This window comes from Toxorhynchites rutilus, chromosome 3 (assembly GCF_029784135.1).
Source record: "Toxorhynchites rutilus septentrionalis strain SRP chromosome 3, ASM2978413v1, whole genome shotgun sequence".
Taxonomy (NCBI): Eukaryota; Metazoa; Arthropoda; class Insecta; order Diptera; family Culicidae; genus Toxorhynchites; species Toxorhynchites rutilus.
The window spans coordinates 276,846,818-276,872,529 of record NC_073746.1 but is presented as its reverse complement, the minus strand read 5'-3'; the positions used below and the strand labels follow the sequence as shown (position 1 = coordinate 276,872,529).

At 37.8% G+C, this 25,712-nt stretch overlaps 1 protein-coding gene across 4 annotated transcripts in view; it reads left to right on the top strand.

The window, feature by feature from the left end:
- LOC129776053 (casein kinase I) overlaps positions 1-25,712 on the top strand; it is a 102,066-nt gene that overhangs the window by 62,136 nt on the left and 14,218 nt on the right. For 2 of the 4 annotated variants that reach the window (XM_055781434.1, XM_055781433.1), the window contains 2 exons: positions 5,823-5,903; positions 22,071-22,177. In XM_055781434.1, coding sequence (XP_055637409.1) covers positions 5,823-5,903; positions 22,071-22,177 — 188 coding nt within the window. Of the gene's footprint in view, positions 1-5,822; positions 5,904-6,257; positions 6,324-13,879; positions 13,985-22,070; positions 22,182-25,712 lie in introns of those variants that run through there. The other 2 variants (XM_055781431.1, XM_055781435.1) reach the window with 2 other exon arrangements.

Here is a 25,712-nt window from a genome sequence, read left to right as displayed (position 1 = left end):
TTGGATGCATTAGAAGCGCTCTTGAACAGTCTGCCAAATAAAAGTGTTTTTTTAAGGTTCATCCATTTAAGAAAATCAGCATGATCAAATTGTGATATTGAAATATATTGATATCGCGGGACATTTTCGTTTCTTTTGCCAAATGCGGGACGTTTCGCGGGACGGAATCTTACGCGGGACATTTTGTTGAAATGCGGACGTCTGGTCAGTTTACACTAGAGTCTAGTTATTAGAGCCATGTAAACACCCGGCCCCAGTTACTTACGCAAGTATCGCACAAGTAATTGGTCACGCCAGCGAATAGAAAATTTTCTAGATACTGGCGCCAATAGATAAATGACAATTTCTCCCAAACAGTGCGTCATATTAGACATTTGTGTGAAATCGAAATGCCAGGCAGTTTCAGTGGTGCCATATATTTATTTATACTGGAAGGGGAAAAATCTTTTTCGGCTATGGTGAAGACAATTATTAAACGGTGTTATTTGGCTTGCTCTGTAATTTGTATGTTTGTATGTTTGTAACATGTTTGTTTGTAGCGCTTTACCGCATTAAAAGAAATTTATCTCTTCCTGTTGACCGATTGGTATGAAATTTGGAACACACCTTTATCTCTGCAGTCATTATAAAACTGGGTATTTCATTATTTTAAAAATCCAAGATGGCGGCTGCTACAAAATGGCGGATTACATATTTTCTCAAAATTCCATCAACAAGGGTATCAAATGAAAGAGCTTAACTAGTAGAACACAGTTATTCATGAGAAATACAAATCCAAAATGGCCGCCACCACAAAATGACGGATCACATATTTTCTTAAAACCCTATCAATATGGGTATCAAATGAAAGGACTTGACTAGTAGAACACAGTTATTCATGAGAAATGCAAATCCGAAATGGCCGCCACCATAAAATGGCGGATCACATATTTTCTCAAAATCCCATCAACATGGGTATCAAAGGAAAGGGCTTGACTAGTAGAACACAGTTTTTCATGAGAAATGCAAATCCAAAATGGCCGCCACCACAAAATGGCGGATCACATATTTTATCAAAACCCTATCAATATGGGTATCAAATGAAAGGGCTTGACTAGTAGAACACAGTTATTCATGAGAAATGCAAATCCAAAATGGCCGCCACCACAAATTGACGGATCACATATTTTCTCAAAACCCTTTTAATATGGGTATCAAATGAAAGGGCTTGACTAGTAGAACACAGTTATTCATGAAAAATGCAAATCCAAGATGGCGGCCACTACAAAATGACGGATTACATATTTTCTCAGAACCCCATCAATATGGGTATCAAATGAAAGGGCTTGACTAGTAGAACACAGTTATTCATGAGAAATGCAAATCCAGAATGGGTGCCACCACAAAATGGTGCTTCACATATTTTTTCAAAACCCTTTTAATATGGGTATCAAATGAAAGGGCTTGACTACTAGTAGAACACAGTTATTCATGAGAAATGCAAATCCAAAATGGCCGCCACCATAAAATGGCGGTTCACATATTTTCTCAAAATCTCATCAACATGGTATCAAAAGAAAAGGCTTGACTAGTAGAACACAGTTTTTCATGAGAAATGCAAATCCAAAATGGCCGCCACCACAAAATGGCGGATCACATATTTTCTCAAAACCCTATCAATATGGGTATCAAATGAAACGGCTTGACTAGTAGAACACAGTTATTCATGAGAAATGCAAATCCAAAATGGCCGCCACAACAAATTGACGGATCACATATTTTCTCAAAACCCTTTTAATATGGGTATCAAATGAAAGGGCTTGACTAGTAGAACAGTTATTCATGAAAAATGCAAATCCAAGATGGCGGCCACTACAAAATGACGGATTAAATATTTTCTCAGAACCCCATCAATATGGGTATCAAATGAAAGGGCTTGGCTAGTAGAACACAGTTATTCATGAGAAATGCAAATCCAGAATGGGCGCCACCACAAAATGGTGGTTCACATATTTTTTCAAAACCCTTTTAATATAGGTATCAAATGAAAGGGCTTGACTAGTAGAATACAGTTATTTATGAAAAATGCAAATCTAAAATGGCGGCCACTACAAAATGGTGGATTACATATTTTCAGAAGTTTATGGAAAATTATGAAAAATGCAAATCCAAAATGACCGCCATCATAAAATGGCGCCATGTTTTTCTCAAAGCCCATCAATATGGGTATCAAATGAAGATGCTCGACTGGTAGAACACAGTAGATCATGAAAAATCCCAACAAACATCGAAACATACTTTTAATTCTATTGTCATTATAAAACTGCGTATTCCATATTCATGGAAAATTTGATTTGGCCGCCGCTAAAAAATGGCTGAATGGCTTGACTTGGAGAATACACTACACTATGAACAACATAATTTCGAAAAGGTCATCGCCATAAAATGGTCCACTATGTATTTTTTGCAATCCCCTCAATATTAGTCTCAAATGAAATGATTTCACTAAAAGAATACAGTACACCATCGAAATATTCTGAAGAAAGTTTGGTAAGAAACAAAAATTGAAAAAACATAAATTTTTTGAATGGTTTTAATGTAGAGAAACTAGGAAATAAAATAAGTAAAAAAACCTTTTTAAGTTAAACGGTTTAATGTACTAAGAGCTAGAAAATAATTTGACAAGTAGCTGTTAGTAATTATCACATCCGTTCTTTCATTGATCTAGGGCAATGATGAGACTAAAATAACATCGTGGGGTATATGATGAAACAACTAACTGTGGATAATGGAAATCCAACGTTTATTTCTTACCTAATTTTCTTCGGAATATTCTCATGATGTATTGTATTCTATTAGTCAAATCATTTTATTTGATACCGATATTGAGGGAATTGCGAAAAATACATAGTCGACCATTTAGTGGCGGCGACGTTTTTGAATTTATGTTGTTTATTATGTTTCGTGTTCTTCATGCCAAGTCATTCAGCCATTTTTAGCGAAGGCCAAAATAAAATTTTCAAGGTCATAGAATACGTAGTTTGATAATTGCAGTAGAATTAAAAGTATGTTCCATATTTCAGATTAATCAGTCAATAGGAACGGGGCAATTTTCTATTAATATGGGACAACCCTACAAACATTCAAACATACATACAAACAGGTCAAGCTGAATGAAACCATTTAAAAAGTACTTAGTTGTTTGGGGACTGCGGTCATTTTGGATTTGCATTTTTCAAAAATTACTGTTTTCTACTAGTCAATCCCTTTCATTTGATATACATATAGATGGGGTTCTGATAAAATGTGTAATCCGCCATTTTGTAGTGGTCGCCATCTTGGATTTGCATTTCTCATGTATAACTGTGTTCTACTAGTTAAGTTCTTTTATCTGATACCCATATTGATGGGGTTTTGAGACAACGTGTAATCAGTCATTTTGTGGTGGCGGCCATTTTTGATTCGCATTTTTCATAAATAACTGTGTTCTACTGTCAATCCCTTTCATTTGATATCCATATTGATCGGGTTTAAAGAAAATATGTAATCCGCCATTTTGTGGTGGCGGCCATTTTTGATTCGCATTTTTCATAAATAACTGTCAATCCCTTTCATTTGATACCCACATTGATCGGGTTTAAAGAAAATATGTAATCCGCCATTTTGGATTTGCATTTCTCATGAAAAACTGTGTTCTACTAGTCAAGCCATTTGATACCCATATTGATGGGGTTTTGAGAAAATATGTAATCCGTCATTTTGGATTTGCATTCCTCATGAATAATTGTGTTCTACTAGCCAAGCCCTTTCATTTGATACCCATATTGAAGGAGTTTGGAAGAATATGTAATCCGCCATTTTGTAGCGGCAGCCATCTTGGAGTTTTAAAATCATGAAATTCTCAGTTTTATAATGACTGCAGAGATAAAGGTGTGTTCCAAATTTCAGATCAATCGGTCAAATTTCTATCGATGTGGTAATGCGCTACAGACAAACATGTTACAAACATATAAACGTACAAACATACAAATTACAGGGCAAGCTAAATAAAACCGTTTAAAAACAGTTCCTATCGGTGCTTTATGAGAAAAATCTGTGATCTTACTGTACAGAACAAAATAAAAAAACTGAAAAAATATACCTTTCCGGATAAATCTGTACATTTGCCAACACTGGATGGTTCGACGGTACAAGGAACATCAAATTGAATTCCCTCAACGTATACATGGAAGAATCTCCATTCGCGTTGACGGCATTGTGCTTCATGTGTTCGATTTGTGAAGCGAAAATGATAATAGACAATGAAATCATGGAAATATCAGGAAATTTATATAAAAACAGCTGATGAAGGTTCAGTACGACGTGTTTTAATTAGTAAATTAACAAGAAGTAGAATTTTTCATACAAATTTTGTCAATTTAAAACTGCTTCCGGGCCTACAAAACCGATAAAGAAAAATTTGCCCCCCAAAATGGTTATCGCCACCAGACGTCGCCACTGTCATTCGTCATCGAGGATAAAGTGACAGCCAAGCTGTCCAGTTGCTGAAAATGTGTATAAACGCACAGCACCAGTCAACTGGTGATCTAAATATGGCGTGCCGTTGACGTTCAAGTAACTGGCGCCAATTACTGGTCAATGTGTAAATCAGCTATTACTTTTCGGGCAACCAAATACATCCTCAAAGTGCACCATCCTGAATAAGGGTGGGTAGTAGAAGAGCATTTTTGAAAATTCGTTATTCTTAAACCGCTGGACCTATCAGCAAATGAAAGGTTTTCAAGTGAATTTATTATGAACAATATTGAACTGCACTGCAAATGTCTACTTTCAGGCAAACCCGAAGTTCGAAAACGAATTCGATTCATTTAAATATTGAACGTCCTCGTTATTCATGAAACTAAGGAAGACAAAAGAATAGGCTAAACCTTAAAAAAAGTTTTGCGTGGTTTTGTAGATGCAGCTGAAGATGGTTAATACCAGACGAATAATTTTGTTCTCGCGAGAACAATACACGAAATTTGTGTCCTTATTGTCGGTATACATCTCTTCTAGATACGCACAGCAGCCATAACCGGTTCTATATTTGTTCCATCACAATTATTATCTATCATTGACAAAGGATACAATCTACAAAGAGAAGACAAATCGGATTATATTGACATCATCTGGGAAAAGAGGACACACAGTCCATAAACACTCGCTCTAATCCCCGGATGCATTAGATTAAAACCCCGCGTCGCGCCTCAACCGCAAGGGAGTCAATAGTCCGTCCAATGCGTTGTGTTGTGGGTTGTGGATTTGTGTGAGTGATGAACGCATTTGCTTACAAATGTGGAGCATCGATATGAACCAAAAATATGGGGAATTGTGCCTTGGGAACAATCAAGGGAGGCCGTGTGCATGTCACGGCATTCAAGTGACCTAATGTAATTGTTTTTGGATTCGGAACGTTGATGATGTGGGGGCGACAACGAAAAATCAATACTTGATGTAGGGCTTCTTTTGGCTCGGTTTTCCTCCCCCCCGCAGGCTGTAATATCGTTTTCCCGTTAAGCGGTGGCGCCCCGTGAGCCTCCTTTTTTCGGGGATAACATGAAAGATGTTAAAGCGTTTTCGCTTGGGATTAGCAAGTGGAAAGAGTCGTTCTGTTGTATTATTTCGTATCGCTCGGAGGCTTAGCGCTCATAGAAATTGCTCCTTTTTATTTTGCTAAAAAAATTGAAAATATAAACAAAAAGTTATTTGAGCGGATAAAAACGAACAATTCTTGTGCTGAATTTACGCTAACATTTCTGTAATTGAAGTATTTTTTTTTATTCTCGTATCTTCTTCATCCACAGTCAACGCCAGTTGGATCGCTGCAAACCGGTCACGAAGTAGTCGTATCACCAAACAGAGAAAGACACACACCTGTAAATAAGGTAACCGCAGATTATTTCAATCTTGCAACGTTCAACCGTTTACTACGAATAACACAGAACAGAAACGATCCCAGAATTTCCTTCTCCCATATCCGATCCGATTACTATGTGTGTGTTCCATCAGTCCCATTACAGCTGCATTCGTGTTAATAAACCGCGTCCCGCGGACGCTGAGGAAATGCCTCCGTGCATATGTAAGCACATGTGTATGCGAATGTAAACTAACAACATGGTCCATCATCACTGCAAAATTCTCCTTTCAAAACAAAAAAACATTCGAAACCAACCAATTTGTCGTCCACAGATCCGTGATCGTTAAAGACTTTGTTCGCTCTCCAATTATTTCTTCCCTAGGATGGTGACTTTTTTAGCTATTACGATGAGGAGTTGAATGACGACACGCTCTACATTCTTGAAGAGGTTTGACAATGCATACATACTCTCCGTCCTCTCAAGTTGTCCTGACTTCTTGTGTGCACGTATTTAATGAGTTAGCTCGCTTGGATCGGTCCGTCTGTTACAAATTTCAAGTCTATTGGAAGTGACTATAGCTGCTAGAACCTGGAAAAACTTAAAATCTCTCGCTCGGCGCAATTGAAGATTATGAAATTTCGTTTCATCTATCCAATTATTACCGAATATCTCTCAGTAGATACTACTCTAAGTACCAAGTTAAACTAAAGTATTCGCAGGTTTCCTATCATCTACCCTAGGAGTTAAATCATGTCCACTTTGTCATACTTTGAAGAAACCGTTTCGGACTTAAAGCCGTTGTACGGAATGAATGACTACCGATAGCGAAGGGGAATAATGATCATCAATATGTCGAATTTTGTTCAACGTGAGCGTTGAACATGCGAGAGCAGCGAATACACCTCTTCCGGGATAATGCGCCGCCTGCAAGAAAAAGAGTGAGAGATGTTGCTGCATTATCGTTCTCGTGAATCGCCGAACTCCTTCAAGAAAATAAACGCCTCGCACAAAGTGCAAAATGTGCAGGAACGAAAAGGAAGATATCTTGACGAACGAACGCGAGGTAATCGGAAGGCGGAGACAGCATTGCGATGAACACCTGAACAGCGCGCAGACAGGAGATCAAGATGGTTTTTGTTTGCTGCGGGGAATACGTACCTCGTAAAAACTCGCGTTAATTTGAAAATCCGTATGAAAACACAAGAACACCTGAAAATCCATGTGAGAATCGTGATAGGGTGCGGCGTTAATTTCCGTCATATGCTCTAATTCGCGATTAAAAACCGCTATTATTAATCCTATAGCTACAACTTCGTTGCTTACACGAGTAGTCACGAATGATATTGAAACATTTGCTGTGATTCATTGAATAAGCGATTCTAGGGGGTATGACAAAGCGAGGTAGAGTGTGACGAAGTAGTACTCCACCTTAATGTAAATTTTAAATAAAAACATTTGAAAAATAACACTGTGTTAAAAACCAGGTACACTATATCAGTGGCTATGAGTGCATGTAGGACACCCCTGTATAATTGATAAATTACACTTTTATTTTAAATTTTAATGATGTACAAACTTGCAACACAGTGTATCAACACCTTTGACACTTACCGTGTACACCTAGTTCGCTTTCTGTTAATCTATAAAGAGTATCTCGTAAATTTTCGTCTGCAGAAAATAAGGTTCTCATTGTTCTCGAGTATTCTTTGGGGTATATTTCGTTACGTGAGTGTTTTACCATCACTTCTCTTTCAGTTTATCGAATCAGCGGTGAAGTTTTCTCATTTTTACTCCAGAAGTATTGATGAAAATAAAATACTGATCAAGTCGGATAAGAAGGACACCCCCACCGAGGGAAAGGCAAACATTTTGTTTTGAGAACAATTCGATTATCTCCTCCTTCTTTTTTTACAGAGGCTCACTAACTACGTTTGCAAGTGTAACCAGATATCTTGGACAAATCAGCAGAGCGGTTTTTAGAACGTAATCCGAATGTGTCATTCCGAATGCCGGAAGCTATTTTAGACATGAAAAAATGAGAAAAATTACAAGCTCTTCTAGGTGAGTTTAGTCTAGCCTTTTTGTTCGATCATTTTTAAGGCCTTTTTGAAGCCCTCTAAAATTCATCGAGTACATAAACTTGAATTTTCAGTTAGTGTCCATCTTCCCCACCCCAGGTGTCCGTCTTTCCCTGTGGAACTTTTGCCGTATCAACGTATGCATTAACTAGCGTCATTTATTAATACTTAGTTGAGATTTTTCAAGCCAAATAACACGCCTTGAATGTATTCCTAGGGGCAAGTTCTAGAACACGCGTGACCACAGTGCAAGTCGAAGGAAATTTCTCTGACGAAAAATCTCCCGGCCAGAACGGGAATCAAACCCGAACACCCGGCATGAAAATGTGAGACGCTAACCACTTGGCCACAGGTGCACATTCGGGTGTTCGACCCGCAAATACCCAGGAACATTGTCAATCGCAAGAAGCACTCGAAATTCAAGTCCTTTCCCTTCTAGAAAAGCTTTGACTTCCGGTACAAAGTATTCCTCTAGCCATCTACTGGAAATCTCCTGTGACCCAGGTTTTCGCATTTGGCATCCAATCCACTGGTAGGTCTTTAAAGTTCATACCCTTCATAGATATTGGCTGCATAAATTTATACAAAAGCAATGGTAAAACCACAGAACCCCGATTTTCTTTACTTTTCCTTGGGTAATTTTCGGGTTTTCAAAAAACCCAAACTTTGACGCCTGTGTGACACTAGTAAATGGAATCCGATTGAGCTGATATTTTGCATAGGGAAGGTTTTTGTGGGAATCAACACTTTTAATCAAGTTCGCTTTGAAAATTCGGAGGTCACTTTTTCCCATACATCCATTGGCACTCGATAGTGTAATCTCTATCAGATTAAAAGACACGAAGCTAGTTTTAAAATTTGAATGAAATTTTTCACACCACACCATTTTCATAACCATTTTTCTATACATTTCCGACATTTTTACTGAGACTTCATTAAAATATAAAGTTGTTTTCAAAAATAATTTTCTTATAGATTTTTCACCGCCTACAAAGTGTTTTTCATTTAAATATAATACTAATTTGATGCACAGAAGCTAATTTTCATTTATAATTTTAATTTTAAAACATGCATTCTGCCTGAAAGTCAATTATTATCTTTCGCGCCCCCTAAACTAGTAAACAAAGCTCAATGCCGTCAATGCGAATATAAAAACGCGTCCACATTACGCCAATCGGCTTTGGCCGCCCGATAAAGCCGACTAAATGTGGACGTACCGCCCGGGCTTGCCGACGTGCCAAAAACCGACTCGAATCAAACCGAACCCAACCCGAAACAAGTGGGTCCGGTTCGAGAAAGTCGAACCAAAACAAAACGAAGTAAATTAGCGTTGACGACATTATGCTTTGTTTGTTCGTGACGACTTCGTGCATCCGACGGGACTTCGGCTTCGTGCACCCGATGGGGCGTCCACATTACATAACGAATCGAATATGCCGCCTGGTACAGACCGATCGGCATCATTCGGCATGATGTGGACGCGCCTTAACAGTTGGAAAGACGGGGAACATATGAAACTGAACTGATGTCATAACACGAAAAGCGAGAGACGCTCAGCTCATTCGAATGTAACAGTTCACACACTCTCTGCAATTCTACAGCTCTTTTCTCTCCTGCATCATTATCGAAGTGAGCTGAAAGGCTGTATGTTTTTTTTTGCGAGCCGTTCCGTGTCAACTCACTTCGAAAAGTCGATTCTACGGAACAGCTCATGAGCGAATGGCACATCTCTACCTAACATGCTGGGTTCGGGTTCGATTCCCGTTCTGGTCGGGGGAATTTTGCGTCAAAGAAATTTTGCACTGGTCAACTGGTCAACTGAGTACAATCAAAAATCAAAATGACGCAAGTAATACTACGTTGAGACGGCAAAGTTTCTCTAGGAACATCAGTGCCATTTAAGAAGAAAAAGAAGAAGAAGAAGAAGAAGAAGCAGCAGAAGAAGAAGAAGCAGCAGAAGAAGAAGAAACAGAAGAAGAAGAAGAATAAGAAGAGCTGCGGAAATCGGCGTTGCAAAATAGATACAAGGTGCGGATACTTTTGTACTCGCATGCATTTCTGCAGTCCGGAATGTGTTTCTCTAACACTGCCAATGGTCCAGGACATGCATTCAAGTGGAAATTAGCATTTAGAGCTCGACAGTTATTCTCTAGACAAAAACTGTCTTAGACAAAGTTGTTACTCATGATAGAGCGCTCGTTTTTATGTTATCAAAAATAGGGTGACCAATTGTCGATGAAATAAAAAATCTAACTTTCTTATCTTTATACAGGGAAACTTCGATATAACGTACCCTCGTTATAACGTACCCTCGATATAACGTCACTCGATATAACGTACATTTTCCCTCGATATAACGTACATAATCCCTCGATATAACGTACACATTTCCAAAGTGTAGAGGAAAAAAAATCCAATATTTTTTTTTCTGATAGAACAATGAATTCTCTGTATTGTGATGCTAAAACAAGTTTTGTACCTTCAACCAATCCCGAAATACAGCTGGTTTTGTAATTCCGGATTCTAAATTAATCATCCTTTAATCAACAGTACGAAGGGAAACATCATGAGAAAGGCTGGCTTCGTCTTCTGATTGAAGTTATTCATTGACTTCACTAAAACAGCAACACAATAATGTATTATAGATTACGTTTGTGAGTACTTTATTATGCTTCGATATAACGTACAATTCGATACAACGTACAATTTTGAAAGTGAAATGTACGTTATATCGAAGTTTACCTGTAGGTAGAGGTAAACATAGTTCGACAATGTTGTAGTTCCAATTATTCGAGACATCTTTGTAGAACAAAGTTTTTATCTATCTCTTGGAATAACCGATATTTTTTTCTAAATTACTTTAAAGTGACCATGAAAAAACTGTTTTTTTGCTCTAACTTTTATATTTCAAATTTTACATGCAAACTGTCTTCGAAAGACTTTTAGAGCTTACTAATAAAAAATTTTTCGATGCAGACCTTGTCTATATCTCCACTTCACTCAAAGTTATTGATATTTTTTACCAAAAAACACGCTCTTCTCATTTGTTTGTCATTCTTTCTGGGGCAAACATAAAAAATATTTGTTGTTGAAATTTGAAAGAATAGATTTCACTCTATATAATATGTGATTTTCAAGACTATGTTATTTTTTGTGTTTGAGCAAATAAAAATTAAAATCATGAGTTTTTAGATGAAAACCCATCAATAACATTGAGCAGGATTAAAATATTGACATGTTCTGCATCGCAAAATGTTGGTATCGATGAGCTTTAAAAGTCGTACGAAGTCCATTTTGATGTAGAATTTTAAATATAAAAATTAGAGTAAAAAAACCCGTTTTTTCATAGTTAACCTAATGTAACTCAGATAGATAGCGCTAAAAACAACTTTGTGGGAGATATTTATTGTTTAGACCAAAACTGTCTTAGACAAAGTTGTTCCATATGATAAAGCGCTCATTTTTATGTTATCAAAAATAGGGTGACCAAAATTGTCGATGAAATGAAAAATCTAACTTTTTTTCTTTATAGATAGAGATAAACATAGTTGAACAATGTTGTAGCCTCAGTTATTTTAAACAACTTTGTAGAACAAAGCTTTTTTCTATCTTTTAAAATAATCGATTAAGCGCTTTTTTCTAAGTTGCATTAGGGTGAACATGAAAAAACGTGTTTTTTCTGCTTCAACTTTTATATTTCAAATTTTACATCAAAACTGTCTTCGTACGACTTTTAGAGCTTATCGATACCAACATTTTGCGATACAGAACTTGTCTATATCTTAATCCTCAAAATTATTGATGGTTTTTTACCTAATGATTTCAATTTTAATTTACTCAAACACGAAAAATAACATAGTTTTGAAAATCACACATAATGTAGAGTGAAATATGCTCTTTCAAATGCCACCAATAAACTTTGTTTACGTTTGCCCCAGAAAGAATGACAAACAATTGAAAAGAGCGTATTTTTTAGGAAGAAATATCAATAACTTTGAGTGGAGTTGAGATATCGACAAGTTCTGCATCGAAAAATGTTTGCATGTAAAATTTGAAATATAAAAGTTATAGCAAAACTACTGTTTTTTTCATGGTGACCCTAACGTTACATAGAAAAATATATATATCGATTATTTTAATAGATAGAGAAAAACTTTGTTCTACAAAGATGTCTCAAATAATTGGCACTACAACATTGTCGAACTATGTTTACCTCTATCTCTAAAGATAAAAAAGTTATATTTCTTATTTCATCGACAATGTTGGTCACCCTATTTTTGATAACATGATAATGAGCGCTCTATCATATGTAACAACTTTGTCTAAGACAGTTTTTGTCTAGAGAATAACTGTCGAGCTCTAAATGCAACAATTTCCGAATGAAAAATCGAGATAATTATTTTTATAGGCACCCAAAACCATATGTTTTGCTTCATATCCCGAAAAAAGACGACCCAAAAAAGTCCCAGAATTTTGACAAAAAATTTTTTTTGAAATGACAGCAATTTTGAACATTTGGCATCAACAAAAAAAAATTTCGAAAACCGATTCAAACCGATTTCTATTTTCAAAAAACTCCAACTTTGACCGCTTCTCTCTTAAGTCCGCTTGAGCTGAAATCTTGCATAGGGTGTTTTTTCGAGGTGGTGAACATTTTGTAAGGGATAACTTTTGGAATTTTAGGGTCGATTTTTTCTCAAACATTCATTGGCACCCTAGTGTGCACTCTTCCTACGATGAGTGAAGTTGAGGAGGTCTTTGATCAGCTAAAGTACCACAAAGCAAAAGGTAAATATAGCCAAGACCAAATACATGCTGGCAGGAGGGACTGATCGTAACAGAATTCTTTTGGTAGTGATGTTGTAATTGATGGAAATGAGCTCTCGAGGTGATCGACGAGTTTGTCTAGCTTGGCTCGTATAGAAGATGCTCGAAGAGAACTCGTAAGCACTTGGTGTTTTCAAACTTCGTTTGTTTAGAACAATATATGGTGGGGTAGAGGTGGGCTGCGGAGATCACGAACTGGCAAACTCTACGGCGAACGCAACATCTAGATAGTCACCAAGGCTGAACGAAGTCCAGAAGAAGAGGAGCCGATCGAGCGACGTGGTTAGACCAGGTGGAGCAGAAATTTGCAAGAATTGGCGTCCTCCAAAAATTCGTTAGATTTGGGTTACTGACTGTTGTAAATATATCTTACCCTGAGTTCTATATCTATTTAGTCCGCTGCAATCGTTCTCAAACTTGGGTGATCTTACGACTAAATTACATTGATACTCGTTGAGTTTCCTGTACGTTATGTAGTACGGCTAGGTATCATCATAACCAGATGTCATTATTAGGAGTGTCCATTCATTATCTCCAGAGTGCTAGAATAAATAACCATTTCTCGAGTGATCAATATTTGTGAAAACTCTTCCTCGTAGTTTGTCATTCAACTTGTTGCAATCTACGAAACTACATGTTGCACTTGGAAATCTTCTATAGTGCCAACTAAGTACCCTTGTTTTATAGCCTGTATTAATATCCTAATTCCCAATATGTTCATTCCAACCTGCTAGACTTTCTGTGGTAACGCGTATACTTTCGTTAGAGTATTTCACCATACAAAAAATAAACGTTTAATTTACTCGATATTTCTCTCTTTTGTATTCTTTTTCTCCCTTTCACACCGCTATACAATTGATCGACAAATCTGTGATCCGTCAAAACATAACAAAATTCGACCACATCTCGACGTATGTTCTTAACTCGTGGGTATGGACTCCGTTATCCGATTGGCACACAAATGGACTAAAACACACGTGCACGCACTCTGCCGCCCACATACTCTGCAACACATGATCATAACACTTCGCATCCGTTCACACATCCCCAAAACACATCATATTGCACGATGAAACATACGCATCCTCCCTCCTTTAGCAGCAGACGAACTCAAAGGGAGGTGTCGCCGCTTGGCCGGACGTGCCCAAACAGACTGGAACTCTGGGCAATCTAACGCCGGCCGACCGACATGGTTCAGTTCAGGTACGTGCGTTCTAATCGCTTCCGGGCAGTTTGCTGGTGTTGTTGTTTTTCGTTTCCGGTCTATGATTTGGTTCCCTAACCTTCTCTCTCTCTATTATTTATGAAGATTAACAAACAAAAAAAAAATCTTTTTTTCTCCCGCCGCCATCTTCCTGTGACTACACATGATACCACTCCCTCCAGTCCCCCCAATACACACTTTCTCAGTTCAACTTACAATATATGTTATTATTTAGCGTTCAACGAAAAATATGGTAGAGAAATTTCTTAACATTTTTCTCATTTTTTTATGTCAATTTCATCTCAACATAGCTGTGTTGATGTGTGTGGGTTTCTGTTTTTAAATGGTTGAGTGGTTTTTTTTGGTTTTGCTTTGGTTTTTAGCTCTTTCCATGTTTTTCCACCTTTTGTCTTTCGAACTCTCACTATGTTCCAACGAGCAACGAACATTCGAGATACCCATTGTTCTTTTACGTTTGTTTTCACATTATCACCTGCTCTCCGTTTGAGCAACGTGCAGTCTTTCGGTTTCTAAGAAGATAACAGTTTCCTTTTTAAATTTTTCATTTAACTTACATGGATTCTATTGATTGACAGCATAGCATGGGTTGTTACCGTATGATATGTTTAAAGTTATTGGCATCAATGCGCGTTTGATTACTTGGAAAACAACGTCTTGTAAAATTATGACAAAATTTAGTCTGATCTGGAGGCGATCTGGCGTAGTGGTAACATCCATGCCTCTCATGCTAAAGGTCACGAGTTCAATTCTCACTCCCGACATTCTTCCAAAAATGGAAGTAAAAAGTGACGAACCAGCCAAATGAGTTGAAAATCACTATAATACAGATAAAACAAAATAGTCTGATCTGATACAAATGTTACAGGGTCTTTCAGATTAAACGCTCACGCAAAAAATCGAATAGCTCCTTATAAATTTTTTTTTCGCTTCGTCAATGGTAACATTGCATTCCCAACATCGGGACGATAATATTCGGCTACTCGTTCAGTCTGATCGGATGGTTTTTAGTGTCAAGATGTATAATTTACAAGAACGTGTATTTTTAGTGAAATCGTATTACTCGAGCAATACGAGCCTTAATGAAACTTTGTCCTCTTATGGTAAGAATTTCAACATTTCTCGTCGTCGAATTCTTCCTCTGCAGGTACGTGAAGGACGGTTGCTATGTTAATAAGCCGCAAAATTTGGAGGAACTTAAAGAAGAAATAACTCGGATTTTCAACAGCATCGAAGTCGTAATGATAGAGTTGTGCATGAAGAATTTTGTTCACCGCTTAAACCGAGTTATCGAAAAAATGGGTGGTACCATCAAAAATGTCCTATAACAAGCTTTATTTTCGTTTCTTAAAAATAAAAATCGATTCACTTTTGTAGAAGTTATTAAAATTTGTTGTGTGAGTGGTTGATCTGAAAAACCCTGTAGTGTTTGTATATTTAAGAGCAAAAAAGTAAAAAAAAACTTTTGGAACTTAAGCTGGAACATCTTTATTCGAAAAAAGGCTGAGAAATTTATGTCCCTCTTTTTTGTACAAAGATTAAATAGTAATTTGAATTGCCTACATAAAAATATTCAGAAGAAAGCTGATAAAATGTGAACTTAAAAACTTATCATTTATTGAAAATCTATCTACAAATGATATTTTACCGAGTTAATATTGTTCCCCGAAGGAATTTTTCACAAGAAGAAATTGTTTAGTTCAAGAAATGTGACAACCGTAACCCGTTGCTGGATAAATCCTAGCTCGAAGAGGAAGGAGAACTTCGTCGTGTTCGAACACGATGAATAATGACAATTGGCACCCAGAGCTCATCCGAGTGAGCATAGTAAAAAGGATTATTACTGCGAATCGGTACACATGGCAAAACTTCCAAATGAGCTCCGAGAATACCAGTTGGAGTCATAGCCCATTTTCTAAAAAAAATACCGAATTACAAAACCTAGTAGAATCATGCATCTTCTCCGGGTAAATCCAGATTATTGCAAAGGTACTATTTGTAAAACCAGTGATAACTGAGACAGGAAATCCACCGTCGATAAAGAATTTCCTTTTAAACTTGAAGGGAAAGTTTCCCGCCAATCCGCTATTGCAATAACAACGCGCAAAACTTCTCTTCAGCGACCAAATATTCTTACTATAATACATGATCGTGACTAGAATTGAGACTCCCACAGAAGTTCTAGCAAAAGAAATACAACAAATGGTTCCGCACTAAGTGGAGCTTCCAATGGCAACCAAAGGCAATGGCTAGGTACGCTATAGGAACAATAAATCAATCATTGAAGACTCGTCACCAATCATCTGATACACCAACAATGTGAGAAAATAGAATCCAGTACAAACGCAACCAGCTTCAGGAGGGATACTGCTTCGAGAACCCACACCGCACAACAGTTAGCAGTGAAGCATGTTCCTTCTCGCGAAGTATTTATCAGTACATTACAAGTACACTATAGAAGCTTGAGGTAATAGTGACGATGAAAACATCTCATAGGTAAACGAATCGCTGAGAAGGCGCTATGGCGGTGCGTAACTGCTAATCGAATCTCTAAGTCAACCCCTTCGTTGCCACCTGATCAACTGGAAACGTTCATAGAATTTGGGAAGACGTTGATCAAGTTCATAGCTGCAGACATTCTGGAACAAATCCGACTTTGCAGAAGGACTTAGTCACTGAGCTTCCGGTTGACTAGAGAATGCAGTGGACCAGTTATCGTAGACATGAGGATATTGTGAACTTGATGCTTGTAGTGTCTCGAATCACGGTTCAGCTACTGAGTTAGACTGTTCGAAGGCGCGTAATGGGCACTTGTCACAGCACATTCAGTTTACGAATATTAGAGAAAGCTTCGAGATCGGAATTGTGCCGAACTATGTCGTTTAGACAAATTGATTCCGAAATATATTTCCAGCGCTATGACTATGACTCGTTAGATAACGCACTTGCATTAATTGCTCCAAAATGGGAAACAATATAGACGAACATCTTTTCAAATTTTACTAATTATTCGAGGTCTCGATACACCGTGGGTGTTTTCATTACGTACTATCATATGAAATACATCTGGCCACAGTTGCTCAGTGTGGCGCTGGAAGGTGTTATGCGGGGAACGGGCCTCAACACGCGGGGCACGATTTTCAACAAGTCTAGTCAGTTTATCTGCTTCGCCGATGACGTGGACATAGTCGGAAGAACACATGCGACGGTAGCAGACTTGTATACCAGACCGAAACACGAAACGGGGCTAATTGGGCTTGGGATTAACACGTCTAAGACTAAATACATGCTAGCAGGAGGGGCTGATCGTAACGGAATCCTTCTTGGTAGTAGATCGACGACGAGGAGCTCGAGATGGTCGAGGAACTTGTCTACCTTGGCTATTTGATAACAACTGACAACAGCCGTGTAATTCGAAGACCCATTGTCAACGGAAGTCGTGCCTCAAATCCTTAAGATTAGACAAACCCCGTACGAAATGTACCATGTACAAATCCCTAATTCGACTGGTTGTTCCCTATGATCAAAAAGGATGGACGATGCTCGAAGGGAACTCACAAGCTGAGTGTTCAGAACAATATACTGCGGTGTACAAACGGAGTATGGACAAGGAAGATAAACCACGATCTGGTTCAACTCTATGGCGCCCCAACTTCTAGAAAGTTGCCAAGGCTAGACGAGTGCGATGGGCAGGGCATGTTACAAGATTGCCGGACAGCATCCCTGCTAAGATAGTGTTCGCATCGAATCCAGTGGGAACAAGAAGAAGAGGAGCCCAACAAGCGAGGTCGTCGGATCAGGTTAAGAAGTACTTAACAAGAATCGGTGCAGTCATGAGAGAAGTTGGAGAACTACAGCTATGGACCAGGTATATTGACGGAACAATGTTGTGAATAAGATAAAATCACTTCATGGGATATAGCATCTTTATAAATAAATAAAAAACGTCTGAACACAATTGAATAAACAGATGAAGAAGTACAAGGGGCACTCGGAAATGTAGACATATCAATTTATTTAGTCCTACCAGTCGCTTGCATCATCAATCGCTCTGTTTTAGAGCTTTTCCGATTGACTGGAAGAATTCTATTATAGTACTAATCCACAAGTCTGTTAACATCTATAATGTGGAAAATTATTATCCTATGCGTTCTAGACAAAGTATTTGTGAAATTGGTACACGAAGTCCTGAGCAGGATCGCTTTCTCGCTCATCTCATCTTCAGAAATTATACCAAAATGGGACTTCCCAGCGATATAATTAGATGACTGCATTCATTGTTAACCAATCGCAAAGTATTTGTTCGTGTCAACTCTGAAAGATCGACATAAACTTCTATAACATCTATAGCATCTGGAGTTATAGGTTTCGAGTAGACCCACTCAGATATACTCCATGCCAATTATCCTAGAACGACTCCGCGGACCTCCCAGATTATCCATTTTGCTGCAAGGTTATAAACCTCGACACGCAAGTGGTAATACGTAATACGTTTTTAACCTGCTGGAAGACAATTTATCTGAGCATCCATATAGAACGTTTAGAAGCGTTCCTCAGGTTACCTGTTATAGTCACTGTCAGATATCTAAGAACCTACAACAGCGTTAGCACCGCTACACTGATCAGGTATAGTGCCTATAGTGAAGACGAAAAACAATAAATCAAAAAAAAAAATCGACCGTGCGAAGTGGATGGGTGGCAGGATGAATGTGGATGGTGTCACCATCATCTACGAGATTGAAGGGCAACATTACATGGGAAGTCAGCGAATCAGTGCAGCACCACATCCCCAAATCTATAACGCTTTCTACATTTTTCCGTTAAAGTATAGCAGAAATAAATTTTGTCTATGTTGAATGTGTTGAGGTGAACACTTTTAAAATGTCCAAGAAAATGCAATATTCTGAAGAAAGCCTAAATTATGAATGAATCAATGTGATGACAGTAAACTCAAGCAATGATAAATGCAACATCTACTTGAGAATTCGAATGTTTCAATTCAAAAATAGTGATTAATCATTTCATTTCATTATCATTTTTTGGACAAACCATGATCAGAGGTGGTCAAACCATGATCATAATTCCTCTTTGAGGAAAATCGTTAATAAAAAGGGCATTTTAATAAAAAGTTAATAAAAAGGGCATTTTCATTTCAATGCTCAGCTCAATTGCATCAATTGTTGGCAATTTACTGCTCTTTGGGTAGCGATGTGGATTTACGTTAGGTCACTGTTAGAATTCGATGCAAAAAACATTGTCAATGTTACCTTTGGATCACACGTAATTACATTTTCTTCAAATTGGAACAAAATATCAGCGTTAATCTATCACATCGATCCACTTTCGTGGCCGGGTCAATTGGACTAGAAACTCCAATATCTTGCTTGACGCATGGTGCATTTGCGTATCGTAGCTCAATGCGTGATCGATCGAATCGTTTGATACTGCTTTATTTGAAATTAAATCGTAGGTTAAGGGGCTCATCTAGTCTCAGGTAATATGTACCCCAAGTGAAAATTTTTTGGTAGTAATCATCTAATCATATCCAGTAGAGAATGTGTAGTCAATAACTAGGGAAAAACCAGTTTGAGTAGCTTGAAAAGTCGTAACTAGTCAGCCCGTTTTCTAACAGTATATGTGCGTAGGTTACTCCTTCCACACACCGAGTTTTGCATAAACGATAACTGACCGTCGCCATTCTTTGCTTAACACATGGAAGAAAAAAAAAACATCTGACACCATGCAAAGTTGCTACTCGAGACCCAATCCATCATTCCGGTTTCCGAATATTAATTCCTATCATTTTTGAGCACACAAGAAGACACTCTAAATTATACTGTGTGGCCAGACCTCACACTTACTTCCTGTCATATCAGAGCCGACAATAGTCAATCCAGCCACAGTTCCTAGTCTACCTCCTGGGACGGGAGAGCACCCGCTATGGTGCGGCTGTTTCTCATGTCTTCCTATATGTTCTGCACACGCTTCCACCTATTACATTCTCCCCAGCACTACCTCGACATTGAGAAGGAGTACGATTAGAATCAATCTCCCCAAAGAAAACATACAGTAAAGTTTTTGGTTCCATTAGTTGTGCTATCATTGTTGAGCCTAAGCAAAACGAACAAACATGTGAAACCGCAGTAGAAAAATTTCTTGATATCTGTTATTATCATGTACGCTCCTTCTTCCCAACTCACACACCACGAAAACTACTACTTACTGTGCTGACCCGTAGCTGACTATCCTTTTTTTGGTCGTTTATGTTCTACTATTTTGCCTTGATATGATCTACATACTGTGCTCAAGGTATTTGATGAGTGGTGTTTTCTTTCCTGTCTCACCTCCTCGCACAAAATAAACACCCACACCTAGAGTAGCAAGCAGTCCATATATTTGAGCAAGCAGAGTTTTAAGGGCAAATTAGAGCTATTTGTTTTTTTTATAACATAGAAGTACTAACCTCTGTACAGATAGAATGAGAGATTATGACACGCTGATGAACACGCGCACACACACTTGTCGGCTAACATAGTTGAAACATAAGTAATCAGAAAATAGTAATTTGAAAATAGGATCATGAAGGGGCTCTTTTCGGTTCAATCAACTTAATCACATGAAGAGTAAGGAAAGCCAAATGAATATATCAACCCCGTGATTTCCATTTTTATTTCTTGACAAGTGTTAGCGCCATCTGCATGATTCCACATGTCAAAACACGTCACCGCATGGGGGTAAGGCTAATGGAAGGTCCCCTTTTACTTTTTTCCACTTGTTATGGCAGACGTAGAAATGAGAATAATAACATTTACACAAATAGAATGAACCCGCTGGGTGACGACGACTAGTTTTCCATCATTATACGAATGGTGATCTTTTGTCGAGTTGTTTTTTGTTCCACTGGTCATATTTTGCATATTTGGCGATAACGGACCACAAGTGGTGTTAACCTTCAGCGTGGGTTTTGATTAACCGTCTTTACGAATACGGGCATAGTTACTAACCAGTCATTTATTTCGTTTTATGAGTTAATGATCTACGTGGGTGACGATGTGCTTTCCCAAAATGGGAGGAAATGTGCATGCAATTAACTTTCATCGCTTCACTCAAAAAAGCATCAATTATTAACTTTCCATCGCAATGCTTCATAAGATAGAGCTTTGATATAAAACTGTAGGCAATTTGGTTTTTTATATATCGAGCTTTTTTATTCGTTTCATGTTTAACCAAATGTTGAGTTTTTTTTGAGTAACTGCGAGGCTCATTGATACTAAACAATTTGGTTCAACAGTCGAAACATTTTTCACAAGTATATGCTTCAGTTATTGCGAAAAATTAGATTAAGCACATTTTGTGATTGTGAAAAATAAGTTCGTTTGTTCTCTTTCCTTTCATAACTAATCGCAGCTTCTGTATGTATATATTAGTCACATAAAATATATCCCACCTGTTTTGGATGTCGAGTAGTGTAAATTACTTTTTGTATCGGGCACCCTGCACCTTCCGCTCTGTGTGCTGAAAGAATTGAATGCTAAAAATATAAGAAACCCAACCACTACTACCCGCCCGAAATGATACATATGCGAGCAAAGCACTCTGTTACTCGTTCTTTGAAACACTGACCACCCTCACTCCATCAAGATTGTGTTTTTCATTTCATTTACTACCCACCGTCCACTAAATAACTTAAACACCAGCACCCACACTGCGTACCCCACACACCATCACTGGTAGACTCTGGCGCTAATAACCGTAATCGTAGCGATATTGAATTTTGCCTCTCCATCCACCACATACTACACCCTCACGCACACGATTCGAACTATCAAAACTAATGGAAATCTGTTTTTTTCTTTTTTTCCCTTTTTCTCATTTACCTCATACCCCCGTCGATGATTTTACTATTTTCTCCTACCTGTATCCGTTTCGCTATCGCAATCCTTTTTGCGATCCGAATGGAAACTGTGTTTTGACTTGATTTTTCATTTCGAATTTGCAACCCGAAAAAAACATAACCGCTGTCGTCGAATCACACGCACGCCCGTAACAAACAACCAACACACACAGGTCGTAAGTTCAACCAACGGAGAATTGAATGCCGATGATCCTACCGCCGGACATTCGAACACACCCATCACGCAGCAGCCGGAAGTGGAGCTGGTCGACGAAACAAAGTGAGTATAAGATGTTTTTCAATTAGATGGAAATAGATTTATTTTCAGAGATTCGGAGTTTTGCCGGAAATCCTAGTTTGGCGATCTGGTATGAAATGTGATTTCTCGAATGAAACCAATGAACTAGTCCAGTCAAAATAAGATGTAACCTCTTAACAATCCGAATGTTTTGAAACTTAGCATACTTTTAAATAAGTACCTGGGACCATTCCAAATACCAAAATTTCTCATGAATATGAAGCTCGTGCCTTCAATAACAAGGATTCACTGAGCCAACAGGATGCCGGAAAAAAGTTCAACTGTTCCCTCCAGTACTACTGCAAAACATTGGAAAGAGTCTGAAAAAAGTGCCCCGGAATACACTGAGGAACAGATTTCGACGTTGAAATCCCAATGCCGCTGGTTGATAAAAAATTATTCTGGAAAATGTTTTGTTCTGGTCAACGAATGTTCTCTCTTTCGAAGACGCATATCCCCGAAAACGATCGATACTATTCCATCGATAGTTCTACTGCATCTCCGAGAATTGAAATATAAGTTTAAAAAAAATCTAAGCCATAGTTCAAGCCCTCTGACTATCAATCAAGGTGTGAACCAGAACAAATGTTTTATAAAAATTTCAGCCTTGATTCCGCATCAACAAAAATATGTAAATGGACAATACTTATTTTGGCCGAATGAAGCGTCATCGCATTACGCAAAAAAAACACAACCGTTCCTGAAACCCCATTCGATCCCATTTCTACCCAAAAATCTCAACCCGACAAATCTGCCTCAGTATCGCCCAATCGAAGATTTCTTCGGGATTTTGAGCTCCTTGGTATACAAAAATAACTGGATAGCCACGAATTTCAATCAGTTGATTGATAGAATCAAGAGATGCATGTTTTGAAATGCGAGGACTGCTTACAGAGACATCAAATTTTACGATTCATTCGTCTCCACTACGATTTCTAATAAGTATCGTCATCGTGGCCGATTGTCTAGACTATGTTTGGGAATACCTACTGAGCTGTACAAATGTATACGATATCATATTGTGAGGAATCTAAAATTAAACACAACAAAACAAAAACAACAACTGAAGCTGGATTCTCGCTTTTCAGGAACATGTGACATATACGTCGCGCATCAGTAGAAAATCAAACAAATGACGCAGCAATAAGTTGAAGTTGGACAATTTTCGTTTTTCAATTTGTACCCGTTTCCGAAAGATATAGTCGTACGTTAAAAGTAAATCATTTATCTAATATATTTTCAGTTTTTCGATGCATTGGTCAATTCATACTTACCAAGAGATCACCATTTTGTTAGGAAGTATAGCTCACGATTAATTGTGAATCGAGAATCATGTTCCCATAGTTTCCAAACAAAAATTGTTAAATTTACTTTTCTGAAAAATGTCGCCAATCTATTCAAAAATTGAATCCAGAATTAGTGAGGAGATTTGGGAGTAATTTAGCTTTATACGTTAAATCAAAACAAATGAATTTTTCAACAAGTTATTGCTTTCAAGTAGTTCTGGTTCAGAAAAGTTATAGTCTGAATACGCTTATAAGTTTTATAGTCTGAATACGCTTATACCATTTCTTGGTAGATCGCAGAGGTACTTGTATCGATTGGAAATGTTTCTGCACACCTGAAGAAAATTATGTATTTTCTGAAACTAACTATTAAACAATTGAAAAATGTCATGCATTACCTATTCGAAAATCCCACGTCATGATTGGGCGATTGGCACAAGCAATTTAACACTACACCCAGGTTTTTTTTACGCGGGGGATACGTACCTCGTAAGAAAACCGCGTTAATTAGAAAATCCGCGTAAAAAAAACATGTCACCTAATTAGGACCTAATGAATAGATATTGAATGGGACTATCCCTATGGCGGGTTTACATGAGGGAGATCTATAGCTATAGATGGATTTATTCACGTGAAAATAGATGTAAACGGGTGAGAATAAATATGATACACTTATTCGACGTATATATAACTTGAATAAATTCAACATATGTTAACGCTTGTGAATTTCTCACTGGTGAGAAATCACTAAAGTTGGACGCAGTTCTACTTCAGGTGAATAATTTCACCGTAAATATGAATATATTCATTATATAAGTTCACGCTAGTGTAAACGGTTGATGCGATTTCTATAAATCTCATCATATTTCTTCACATGAATATATATCTAATCTAAACCCACCCTTACGTAAAACGGAGGTTAAAAGTTGAGTGTTGTTCGCTTACGAAAACCCGTAGTTTTTCCTGCAATATCGTTGGTTACTGGTAGCTATAGATCGGTTTTCCTTGCGAATTAGGTCAACTGCTGTTGCTAGAAGTTACACTGCTTTGCAAGCAATCTGTACAATGAAATATGCGTTTATAGTTTGGTTTTCTGCTGATGTACGGTTCGGTTTCACACAAACTAACTATTAAACAATTGAAAAATGTCATGCATTACCTATTCGAAAATCCCACGTCATGATTGGGCGATTGGCACAAGCAATTTAACACTACACCCAGGTTTTTTTTACGCGGGGGATACGTACCTCGTAAGAAAACCGCGTTAATTAGAAAATCCGCGTAAAAAAAACATGTCACCTAATTAGGACCTAATGAATAGATATTGAATGGGACTATCCCTATGGCGGGTTTACATGAGGGAGATCTATAGCTATAGATGGATTTATTCACGTGAAAATAGATGTAAACGGGTGAGAATAAATATGATACACTTATTCGACGTATATATAACTTGAATAAATTCAACATATGTTAACGCTTGTGAATTTCTCACTGGTGAGAAATCACTAAAGTTGGACGCAGTTCTACTTCAGGTGAATAATTTCACCGTAAATATGAATATATTCATTATATAAGTTCACGCTAGTGTAAACGGTTGATGCGATTTCTATAAATCTCATCATATTTCTTCACATGAATATATATCTAATCTAAACCCACCCTTACGTAAAACGGAGGTTAAAAGTTGAGTGTTGTTCGCTTACGAAAACCCGTAGTTTTTCCTGCAATATCGTTGGTTACTGGTAGCTATAGATCGGTTTTCCTTGCGAATTAGGACAACTGCTGTTGCTAGAAGTTACACTGCTTTGCAAGCAATCTGTACAATGAAATATGCGTTTATAGTTTGGTTTTCTGCTGGTGTACGGTTCGGTTTCACACATGTCAAGAATGCTCAAAGTATGGCAAGTGAGGCTCAAAGCACATCTGTGAACCAACAAAAAAAATTTGAGGGGTTGTATTCGAGACACGACCGCTTAGGACGCTATCTTTTTTTTACGCAATCTTTTTTTTAATTTGTTGGTTTATCATTTCGGATATTATTTGTGAATACGTCGAAATTTCATAAATAACTCTTTGTTAGAAAGTTCCGGGGACCCTGTAAAGCTGTAATGGCTTGCGCGGTTTTGTTGAATCATTTCGAAGGGCAATGATTCATTCTTGCCTTTGCGAGAACAATACACTAATTGGTCATATGTCCCATTTTTTTTCTTTACGAATATATCAATATA